This window comes from Gadus morhua, chromosome 17 (genome assembly GCF_902167405.1).
Source record: "Gadus morhua chromosome 17, gadMor3.0, whole genome shotgun sequence".
Lineage (NCBI taxonomy): Eukaryota > Metazoa > Chordata > Actinopteri > Gadiformes > Gadidae > Gadus > Gadus morhua.
Genome location: NC_044064.1, coordinates 10,036,279 through 10,048,656, shown reverse-complemented (window position 1 = coordinate 10,048,656; position 12,378 = coordinate 10,036,279). Strand labels below are relative to the sequence as shown.

General features: G+C 45.1%; 1 protein-coding gene across 2 annotated transcripts; it reads right to left on the bottom strand.

Moving 5' to 3' along the window:
• Positions 1-1,785: 1,785 nt before the first annotated feature.
• LOC115529998 (uncharacterized) lies at positions 1,786-12,016 on the bottom strand. 2 transcript variants are annotated; one of them, XM_030339165.1, is made up of 10 exons: positions 11,561-12,016; positions 9,453-9,595; positions 9,021-9,168; positions 8,085-8,217; positions 7,169-7,353; positions 6,766-6,896; positions 5,950-6,091; positions 5,066-5,165; positions 4,867-4,948; positions 1,786-2,586 (listed from the first exon to the last, which is right to left on the bottom strand). In XM_030339165.1, the coding sequence occupies exons 1-10, from the start codon at positions 11,634-11,636 to the stop codon at positions 2,488-2,490; spliced, it is 1,239 nt and encodes a 412-aa protein (XP_030195025.1). In that variant the 5' UTR covers positions 11,637-12,016; the 3' UTR covers positions 1,786-2,487. The 2 variants fall into 2 exon arrangements, with proteins under 2 accessions (XP_030195025.1, XP_030195024.1); XM_030339164.1 differs by having other exon boundaries at positions 1,786-2,589; positions 11,561-12,015.
• Between the last annotated feature and the right edge of the window lie 362 nt (positions 12,017-12,378).

Here is a 12,378-nt window from a genome sequence, read left to right as displayed (position 1 = left end):
AGCCCTGTAAAAATTGTTTTCTCGACCGTTTTGTTGTGAGCCCTGTATGTTTCTAGCTTGCTTGTTGGTTGCAACCATATAAACACCTTTGTTTCCATTGCTGTTCGTCTGTCTCGTCCCCCAGATACAGACTGAATCCCCGAATCCAGGTTCTTGTTTATTTAGATTATTATGTTGGCCAACACTCTCACACTGATTGTTCTGTTCAACATAAGATAAAACAATTATAATCTAGGATATAAATTCTCCCCGTCAACTATAAAAAAGGATGGCTTTATGTTTATTGCAATACAAATACACAATTTTAAAAATGCATAACCTTGCCTACAGTTTATGAACATCTACTTCGGACATGGCTCCACGCATTCGCCGGCTTCTTTGAAAACAAATGCACATGGCTCGCATAGAGGTGCATGGGGAAGGGTCGTCAACAAGTTGTTACGACAGTGTTGTTAAATATCTACTACGAAGCTGAAGGGGGCGCTGTGTAGAGAAATGTGCGTGCCAAAACCAAGAAAACAGCGAAGAAATTCCCGAAGTTGTATAGTGGGCCTTTAAGACCTATTGGTCCCGGATTGGGTCTTGGGCAGCAAGAAAATAGAAAAAATAAAAAAAACCTCCTAAATATAGGTTGATGCAAAAATGAATGTAAGCATCATCGACACTCGACAGTATTGCCAATTTGTAGAAACAAGCTAGAGGGAGCTTTATTTTAAGTCAGGCATTCGGGCCAAATTAAATGAATGAACGGGCTAATTACGCTAATGACAGCAAGATCATTTAGAACATTTTGTCAGGGTATTTGACTAATTCATATTTGCAGGGATGAGAATTTCAACATTTATGACAAATTGCTTCTAAAATATATGTCCTACCCTGGCTTTAATGGTATTGATCAATTTGATTATTCAACTCCCAGAGCAAAATAAAGATGAGACATAGAGAGACACAGTCAGAGAGAGAAGAATAAATCTGTAAAAAAGATATTTTGAAGATCCCTTGACGTCAATCCAAAGGATTACAACTTTAAATCTTGAATTCTATCTATTTATGTGAGCAGTCTTCACATATTTCAAATGGCCCTCCCCCTATTGTGTTAGTAGTTTGTATGCCTTGACCTACATCAAGAACACAGCACACCCAAAGTACCATGACATAGTTTTGTTGCGTGTCTACTGTCTACCATTAATGTAGGCGTGATAACCTTAAACCTAAACATCTCTGTAGGAGTGTGTGTGGATGTTGGCTGGTTTAAACGGCCATCATCTTCCAGACAAATCAGTCCAAGCAATCACACTGATTGGATTCCGGGGCGGGTCAAGAGTGCACACCTCTTGCACATTGAGCAATCAGTATGCACAGGTTCACCCAGCCACACTTGAGTGATCTCATGTATCATCATCACCACCATCGATGATGGTCGATCATCAAAGTCACAATGTTCTACTTAAAAGTAGCACCTAGCATTGTGGAATAGGTGAGCCTAACAATTGTCTGTGCTTGGCACTTGGTTCCATGAATATCCTTACTGTACAGATAGCAATATTATTATTTTGTTTCTATATATGATATAATATTGTTTCTCTTTCTTCTGACAAATGTACTTATTGTAGGTTGCTTTGGATAAAAGAGCGCGCTAAATGCCCTCAATGTAAATGCAAACCGTACAATAAACGGGCTACATCGTCACCCTGTGTCCTTTGTCCGGGGGAGCCCAGTTTAAGCGACGTAGGCGGCGTGTAACGATTGACCTTGCCACAATCTCAAAAATAAAATGACACCTTCTATGTAAAAGTGAGCACGTCGTATTTATTTCATTCAAAACCTGTACAACATTCAAAGACAAAACCAGTCCATTCGTCTGATTAAAGTGAAAATAGCCGCACACTGTCCAGCAGTGAGTCCGTCTCACCCACAATGCATCTGTGTTCTGACCACTGTCTCTGTGGTTGGGGAGGTCACCCAGAGAAAGCCGTGAATAGATTAGCGCCACGTGAGGGGATCTCCAATAATTATAACGTATAAACATCATTCCATAACAGTTCAAGAGAAAGACCCCACAAACAGCATTGTCCGTTTGGGCTCTCGGAGGACGACTCCTGGTTCCCGGTGCCCCGTTAAAGAACCACCCGTGTGTCCCGGGCCTCTCATGTCCAGGGAATAACGACCGGACCGGAGCTTGGAGCGGACGGACCGAGGAGATCAGCGTCCCGACGCCAAAGTATCTGTCCTCCTCCTCCCCCCGCCTCCTGTCTTCTACCGCCTGCTGCTCCCTCTCCCTCGTTTCTCCTCGGGGGGGGGGGGCTTAGGAAGCAGAGGAAGCGGAGGAGGAGGAGGTTTGAGGAGGAGGTGGTGGTTAAGTTAAGTGAAGTTATCCTTTATTGTCCATATTTTGGAGAAATTCTTTCTCTGCGTCTGACCCATCTGGGAGCCGGTGACGTGAGGGAAGCGGCCGACGGCCCGACCCGTGCGGCTGAGTGCTGCTCGTCACGGGACCTCCCAGATCAGGGTGTTGAGCTCCAGGGGGTCCGGGGACACGGGGGACACGCTGCACACGTCCACCTTCTCTCGCTCCGGGACAAACAGCTGCTGTTAAGGGCGGAGGATAACACGAGTTAAGGTAGTGCTTATACTTAAGTGAATACGTATGCTATGGGTCCCGCATGGGGAACTGGGCAGCAAGAACTGTACTGTACAGATCAAAATATAAAATAAGAAAAGAGAACAAGATCTAAAACTCCTAAATATAGGTTGTGCTAAAATGAATGTACAGTCATGGACAGTATTGCCGATTTAGAGGAACCGGCCAGAGAGAGCTTCATTTTTAAAGTATCCAACTGCCTAGCCTAGCCTTGTGAGAGACTCTGATTCCTGCGCAGTGAGTGTACGGACAGAACTGCAGGGAGGCAAATTCAATTATTGGATGGGCTAATTACGCTAATGACGGCCTGTGACACAGACATTAGATTTATTTCCTGGCTTTTATTGAATTGATCAATTTGATTGTTCAACTCCTAGAGCAAAAGAAAAAGAAATGAGACACACACACACACAGAGACAGAGACAGAGACAGAGACAGAGACAGAGACAGAGACAGAGACAGAGAGAGAGACAGAGAGAGAGAGAGACAGAGACAGAGACAGAGACAGAGACAGAGACAGAGAGAGAGAGAGACAGAGACAGAGACAGAGACAGAGAGAGAGATAGATATGACGGATATGACAGAGCACCAACGGATAAGATGACTCCGTGCATTTGGCAGGGTTGGTCTCATGCAACCATATTCGCACGCACACACACACACACACACACAAACACACACACACACACACACAGACACACACACACTTTAGCCAATAATGCGCACAACTGTTCTATGCAGACCCAACGGATGACTGGGGCCAACCATCTATACACAAAGTGGCTGGGGTTTACGTATCCAGTACGATGAGACATTAACACTAGGGCCCGACCGATATTGATTTTTGAGTGCCGATGCCGATGCCGATTGTTTTCAGAGAAAAATTAAGATTACGATTTAATCGGCCGATTAAAAACAAAACAAAAAAAAGCATATAAAACGTAGTTTTTGATACCTTAAATATACTTTAAACACTTTTGACGAATATGTGATTGAATGCAGAACCTTTGAGTGTTTTAGAATACATTTACAGTCAAAAATGAGTGTAATGTAAAAAGTAAAATAAATAAATAACTCCCAATGTGCTGCGCTCGTGAGCAGTGACTAACACGTGCGCGCTGAGCAGTATGGTCTCACCGTTAGAGTCTACAGTATAACAAATTAACATGGCCTGGGACCTAAAAAAAAACAGGCATAACATGCTCAAACAACGCGTCTTGTGTACATTGGTGAGGTGAGCGCGCAGCTGCCTGAGCGAGCGTGCTTTCATGTTGTCATGTTGTAAAAAATATATATATAAAAAAATATAAAAAAAATAATCGGTTGTAATCGCCGTCTTTTTGGCAGATGTTGATTATTTTCAAAAAGGCTATAATCGGCCGATTAAATCGGCAGGCCGATAAATCGGTCGGGCCGTAATTAACACGCACACACTTATAAGTGCTAAAGTTTATGAGAGACATACACAATTACATCCTCCGTGATGAGTCCAGTTATCCTATGTTCCCCGATATGTATGTGACCGGGAAACATAAGACCCTTTTTCAAAAATAGGGTCCGATGTTCCCCGGTCTGTTACTTTTTCCACCATTACTGCCAAATTCCATGGCAAATAGGCCTATAGGCCTACGGGCTGTTTGACGCGCATATGCAAATAGGCCTGGACGAGGAAAGACTAGGTCAGAGGTGGCAAACCTGCAGGTCTCAAGCTGCATGCGGCTCTTTGGCTGCTCTGTTAATTATGTAATTTTATCGTGGACCAAGGGATCCTTTCAATGAATGTTAATTCAATCAGTAATGATAAAACTTGGAACACAAACTCATTATTTAATTTATTTCAGCACACCCAGAGAGAGCAGGCTCCACCATGGTTCCTTTCGCTTTCAACGTGCAATAGTTGAGGTGTGTCGCAACGCTCAACATGTAAAGGTTAAAAGGTAAAAGACAGGCATTTAGCAGACGCTTTGGGAGAGCAAAATGGACTTGCAGCGGGGGCTTTGAACCCCGGTCTCCCGGGGAGAGAGAGAGATAGAGACACAGAGAGAGACACAGATAGAGAGAGACAGATAGAGAGAGACAGAGATAGACAGAGAGAGACAGAGATAAAGACACACAGAGACTAAGAGAGAAACTGAGAGAGAGAGAGAGACACACAGAGAGACACATGGAGAGAGACACACAGAGAGAAACACAGGGAGAGACGCAGAGAGAGAAAGAGACCCCACCTGACTCTGCTGAAGGCTGCTCATCATCTCCTTGAGCGAGCTCGGAGGGACTGGGATCTTTTTAAAGAAGGTGTTCCTCTTCCTTCAGATAAAAAAGGGAACACATTGGGAACAACATCCATCAACACAAAGGCCACGGTTTGGCAACGCATGTGCCGCAGAAGAATGCGCCGGGTTGGGTGGTGTCAGGGACGCCTACCTCCTGACGCAGTAACACAGTGCCACCACCAGGACGGACAGGAGGCTTGGCACGACCACGCAGCCAACCAGCACAGAGTGGTCCGGGGTCGCACCATCGTCTGCGCAACGGGGAAACCTTTTAGTATTTTTTCAACTTTTTCAAATTGTTTCAACATCTTAAGAAAGACAAAAGAACGGGATAGGAAACGTTTTCTTTAAAAGGTCATCTTACGCAAGATCAACAAAAGGAACAGTGATTCAACAGTTGTGCATTGTCTCGTGCAGATGCTTGAAATTCCTCCCGGGCTCCAAAAAAAAGGAACTTAAGCTGTGAGTAAACATTTACAACCCCATAAAAAATGGAGGGGAAGCCCACCAAATGAAAAGAACCGTCTTACTCGTTTGACAGTTGGTGACACAAGCTTTATTTTTGCATAATAACACGGCGATGAGGCAGAGAATGTGCGGGCGGATGATAGCGGAGTGATACTGGAGACACAGAGCAGGTCAACACACATGGACGGTTTGCCTCTGAACGAGTTCTCAAAACACAAAGTCACACCAGGAAGTGTCGACAGAGGCCAGGCGCACGCACGTCAGCGGTGTCTAAAGCAGGTAGACACTGCTGTACACACATACCACAGCTCCCCTCCAGCACTTTATCAATCCCACCAGACTTTGAAGAGACTTGGCACGCCCGCAAAAACAGCGCTATAAATCTCAGCGCTCCCCGCTTAACACAAACAACAAACGGAAAAACAGGGGGGCCCGACCCGGGGGGAGTTTAAATAGCAACGAGAGTGCACGTGCTGGGAATGTAAGCAACCAGGGAACCAACGAGGGGGGGGGGGGGGGGGAACTGAAGGCTGAGCAAAGGGGTCGGGACGGCGTGATGGTACCTACTGTAAACAAGCAGAACACTACCCTCTGCCTGGGCAAACCCACAGCTGGCCTCTAACTGTGGCTGGACGCGGATCTCGTAGCGGCAGGCCTCGTTGAAGGGAACCAGCAGGTGGTCCATCGCTGAGCCGGAAGTGACCGCCTTCTGGGAGAGGAGAGAGGAGGACAGCATTAGGGCTTTAGCGTGATGGTCACGCGGGCGTGGCGGGGGTGAGACCCTGGAGCCTAAGCATTGGACAAACACAACGCAACAACAACAACAAAAATGACAAATACCCGAACGACAATATCAAAATCGACGACGTTGACGAGATCTACTTTACGAGTAGCAAATGAGTCGGGAGTCAAATGTAATCCCCGACGCTATGAATGGGGAATGTCGAAGGATTTCTCGATAGATCTAAAGGATCTGAATAAAGTTATCCTCCCTTGTTTTTCTTACCCTGCGGGAGTAAGTTAGCTTCTGTCTACACACCATGTGCACCGAACGGACAGGGTGTGGGCTAAAGCTGAGAAATGTCTTATTCGTTTCCGGTCCCAGCAGGCAGATACTCTGACAACGTTATGGATGAAGGGTCCAATAAGAGTGCGGTCCTGAAGTGTCCGCTCACAGAGGGGGCTCAAAGCGCTTCCCAGCCAGGCCACGTTATAGGACACCCCCTTCGCACTAAGCCCCCACCCCCCCCCCCCTTATTATTATACTTTAGGGTCAAAATTCGACCCTAAATAATCATGATAGAAACCTTGATAAAAACAAGACAAGAGGGTTCCCTCCGCAGGGAAGTGACAAAAAAAATATAGAATGTACATCTTACTTACTGTGGGGCGGTCGCACTCGCTGTAGTTGACGGTGTACTTCCATGAGTTTGGGCAGGCCCTGGCATGCTGCCAGCTGATTTTCAGACGGCCCTTCTGCTCGCTGACGCTCACGTTGGGCGGAAAAGTTCGAACTATAGAGACGTCGTTTAAACAAAGAAACGGCCACATAAAAGAGATATCAGCCATGCTTTAGTTGCTGCGTAAAGTCGTTGATATGTCAATGCATAACAAGCAGAAATATAACAAGGACAAGTAATGTTGGGGTTGTTGAAAAGTAACCAGAAATTAATAAATCAAGGGGTCGCATTTCATGGATTAACATGTTATTAACATGAAGAGAAGAAAATGGTCAAAGTGACCATGTATACATCACAGAGGACAGCACTGGGGGCGTCTCACTCACTGTGATAATGGGGAAGCCGTTGGAACGTTTGGTTCAGGGCTCGGCCTTCAACCGTTCCTCGGAAAAGTATGCAGACCCTTCCCATTATCTCTTCTTTTTTGAGCCCCGTCAGGTGACAGCCTTGCTGCGGCCCACTGCTGTTGTCCTGGCACAGCGACAGCTCGTCGGACGCTTGGCCACACAGCCTGGGAGCAGAGAAACATGGAGGTTGAGGCCACACTCGTTTACATTTACATTACATTTAGGGTATTAAGCACACGTTTGTATCCAAAGCGACTTACAGGCCCGCCGCTCCCTATACAAAGAGTGCGTAGGGCACTAAGTACCTGGGGGGGGGCACCAAAAATTATGTTTTTTTATAAAAATAAAAAAATAAAAAAAAAGATACATTATTGATTTAAAAAATATATAAATTAGTTATGAAGAGGCCCATCGTTGTTTTTTCTTAATTGTATAACCTATCACTCAATTTCGGCATATTAGATGTTTTAACCTAATATATAAAAAGAGGCTTCCCCCCCCCCCCCCCCCCTTACATTATTACATTCATACACACATTCACACCGCCGGCGGAGTCAACCATGCAAGGCGACAGCCAGCTCGTCAGGATCAGTCAGGGCGAGAAGCCTGGGATCAAACTGGCATCCTTTTGGTTACAAGTCAACCCGCTCTAGCTCCTGAGCTACTGCGACCCTAACCTTGTTTACTCCTTGGCTCCAGTCCCCCCCCCCCCCCCCACCTGCTTATCCAGTCCTTCCTATGTCTTTTATGTATAGTGCTCGGTCACCTGCCAACCGGAATCCCCCGAAGGGGCCATGGAAAAACTCGATCAAACCAAAGTCACACAGTGAGCCGATGGGTTGACTCTGACCTTACAGGCTTTACAGTGAGCTATGAATGGACCCGTGCCTCTTACCTGTAGGATACCGACAGCCCTGAGGTCCCATTGCCTGGGGTCCAAGTGGCCTGCTGTCCACAGAGTGGCGTCTGGGAAGTTCCCCCGTCACAGGGTGGGTAGAGGAAGAATTTGAAGTCGGTCACAAGTTGAACTGAAATAAATATATGGATAAGACCTTCGTTAAACAACGTACAAACAGCACAAAATCACTATCATACATGGGGAATTGAAGGTACCCTCTGTGACTAGTTCTTTAAACAACATTTCAAGAACTAGGCGACACAGAGTTAGGCGAGAGTAAGGGATTGATTTTTAGACTAATGTTTATAATACCGTAAAGCCGTATTATCTATGAGCCGCAGGAGAGGTAAAAAGGGGGTTGCATGATTCAAAATACCATATATAAGCCACTCTGTAGTATGCAGATTCAAGGCATTAGTAAAACCCTGAACTTTTTGACAGGTTCAGAAAACAAGGCATCTTTTGTTTTGCAAGCATTTCAGTTAGACGCAGATGCTTTGAATTATCGTTCATGGACTCGGTCTACCTTGTTTGTTAGTCAGTTATGCCGATGTTTATTTCTTTACAAGGTTATCCTTTACTCACCAACACCTAACGTCAATGAGTTACATGGGCTTGACGTAGTGACGGCATTAGGAACTACACGTTTTATATAGTATACAAATCACAGCAAATGATTGTTTTCTTTGTAATATTTGTGTTTACAAAATCGACCTACAAGCCGCTCGGGATAAGTAAACCGGGCTACGACCTGACAAACGGCGGCTTTACCTCAAAGCTACGGTAAGCACCACCAAATCCCTCTCCCATCCATCCCTTTGTTCTCTAGGCCCCAGTTCTCGGGCTCCAGCCCTTCTCGTGACGTCGTGTCCAGACGTTGAACCCTGCCTCTAGAACCCCTTGAGCACTGGGCGCTCTGGAGGGTCGCCTCACCTTGGCGGGGGACGACTATGGAGACGGCGTTGTTGCCGTCATACGGGCACCGGGGCGTCCGGGTTGATGCGGTCTTTAGGGTGAGTGTCACGTTGGAATTCAAATCCGTCACCAGTAATGTGTATCCTTTGGCACTATGAGGAATTTGCTAGGAAAATAAAAGAGAGAAGATGACATGGCGCGCACACACACACACACACACACACACACACACACACACACACACACACACACACACACACACACACACACACACACACACACACACACACACGCTTAACTGTCAATCATCATTCCCTCCGTAATGACGCCTTTGTGCATTCAGGTGGTGATTTGGATCAGCGTCCATCTATAGCGTTACTTTGTAGGCCTAGCCCACTACATCACTTTATAACAAGGAGGAGTGAAGCTGGAATTCAATTAAAGACCTACCGGTTTTCTATGCGGTAGGTCTTTTCTATGAAGAATATATTTCAGCGAGCAGTTGGGGTTGAGAGGGTGTGACTGCCAGGTGAGACGGATGAAAAAGGGATCAATCCACTCGTAGGAGAGGTTGAATGGCGGAGGTAGAAGCTCTAAAGAAAAAAGACAAACAAACCACCTTAGGCATTTGTTCAAGAGAGGAATATTTACGTTGGAAAATGTTTTATAGTGTGTGTGTGTGTGTGTGTGTGTGTGTGTGTGTGTGTGTGTGTGTGTGTGTGTGTGTGTGTCCAGAACGAGCCCTACACATCCACACACTGCGCCAATGCCCATTGATCATGACGTCAAAGTCAGTCTCCTTCTCCTCTTTGTGAACATTCATCCGTCTTGCATATCACATGCTGGAAGGCGGCTCCCCAGACGCCAACATGACATGCATCACTGAACCCATATTGAATCTTTACGAGTAAGAAGATAGCACCAGTAGGGAGACAGAGCCATATACTGATACGGATAAGATAAGGCCTCAGTGAGTTCTTAGAAACGCTGAGTGGTAACATGTTTTCTTCTGCTGTAACCATAGAGATGTGTATTTGCATTTGCGCATCATTGTATCACTGGTTTGACATGTTAAAGATTAATTCAATTCAATTGTATTTGTATAGCCACCATTCACCATTACAGTCTCAAACGGCTTAACAGGCCAGATATTTATGATACCCCCCTTTAGCCAAGCCCCCATAAGGGCAAGAAAAAACTCCCTTAAATCAGCAAGGAAGAAATCTAATTTAAAAGTCAGTGTATGACAGAACCGTTTTAAATATGTATACTTTGAAATGGTTAAGTCGAGTACTGATACTGTACATTGTTTTAAGGGTAACTGTTTATGATGTTCCCTGAAAAGTCTGTTGTAAACAGACTCAAGTCATGCAGGACCATCAAATTGAAAAACATACGGCGCCATAATGTAATCACTAGAAAGCAAACTTGTCCCCCCTTTTTAGTTTAATCCAGTTTTATTTTTGTTTATGATTGAGACGTTGGGAGATACTCGCTTCCTCAAGTAAGATTGATGGCATTGTCATTCATTTGTCGACTTTGCGCACCTCAGGAGTTTGGGGTTGATCAGACGCAAAGCCCGTTCTGATCTGATGCTCTGATCTGATGCTCTGATCTGATGCTCTGATCTGATGCTCTGATCCGCTGCTCTGATCTGATGTTCTGTCTAATGTTCGGTCTCATGTTCTGATCTGATGCTCTGATCTGATGTTCTGATCTGTTGACTTTGCAGCGTTTCTCCAGGATCAATACTGTGTTGTGTGTGCATGGTGAATCTCCGTCTGAGCAGCTATGGATTATGGGCAGGGGGTAAGGCTCCTATAAGGCTACGGCGTGAGGCCGATTGCATAAACATCGCTCCAATACTCATAACGTTACACGACGGTACTAAAGTATCATAAAGTTGGCGTTGGTCCATGGGAATAACCAAAACTCTCTTCCCAGAACTCAGTTTCTCTTGGGGTTTTGAGGTATCCTAACTCGTCTCTTCAGACAAAAATAGAACAGAATTATTATTAATAATAATTATGAATTATCATTATCATCATCATCATCATCATCATTATTATGATGATTAGGCCTACTAATTATTATTTGCAATGAAACTTATCTCGGAATTCTTTATAACTTGAGATAAGTTTTCAAAGCAGCATTTATATTTATATATAGTGCATGCTTTACGCTTCCGTACGCAAAAAGGCACAAATCAGTTCATACAAATTCACCAAAATTAAGGATAATGAAGGGTTTACGCTCAACATGTCAATGGCCCAGAACCCCCTGACCACCACCCATTTGAAGTGACGTAATGTTCTAATTTTAATTGATTTACCGGTAATATAAATTGTAACAGTCTACGAGAAAATTGTGCGTCATGTGTGAGAAACAAATGCGGGAATACCAAACCACAGACTACCAGTGTTGCCAGATTTCCCGCCCAATCTGGCAACTCGGTAGACTACCGGGCATACGGGCCGGTTCCCGTAATCCCAAAAATAATTTACTTTCACAATTCTTGGAAAGATTTTTCGTAAAAAAATGTGAATCAAAATATTCACCTGTTCTACATCGTTGTGGAATCGTCACAACGAAGCACATCACCAACATGTAATAATCCAATGATCTGCAAATCATGGTCCAATCCGACCCTAGGGGATTCCACCTATTTCCAAAATAAAAGTCCGGTCAGGAACAACTCGAGCGTCTTGGTTGTACTCCGACGGACTAGACACCGCATATCTACATGTTTCAGTGGGCTCCCAGGGTCATACCAGCACAGGACTCACGCAAAAGGAGCTAATGCTTTGGTTAAAGGCTTATCCCAACCCTACACTGATACTAGTCCATGGAGTGAGAAGGAGCGACTGGAGTAGAAATGACGAGCAGCGCTGGGGTGGAGTTTAGAAGGGAGAACCACCTCCCTCGCTTCCAAGGCGTCCTCCTCACCGGGGCAGGACTTTAATTGATATGGCGAAACGCACATTTCTTGTCGCGTTGTGCGGGCGAAATGCACACTTCTTGGACCCCTGCATAACTGCTTGCAGTTCTAGTTGATATGGCTTTGGTACATTCTACTTGCTGTAGTTTGGTCTGGCTTTGCGAGACTACTCCGAGAGAGACTCGGCTAGAGCGGTTCGCCGGCAATTTATCCTATGGAGCAGTTCACTCACCGTGTGCCTAAGCTTTCGTTAGTCTCTCCATCGCCTTGCTCACTCCCGGAGTAACAACATTTACACCCTCTCTATAATTCAACATATTTGTAGGCTTCAGTGAACTGTGCTATTGCTTTTATACAACTACTTTTATATTTTGTGACCGTTTCTACTTCCAGGCGCGGAGTGACATGCAAACTTTCACAAAATGACTTGGCGTCATA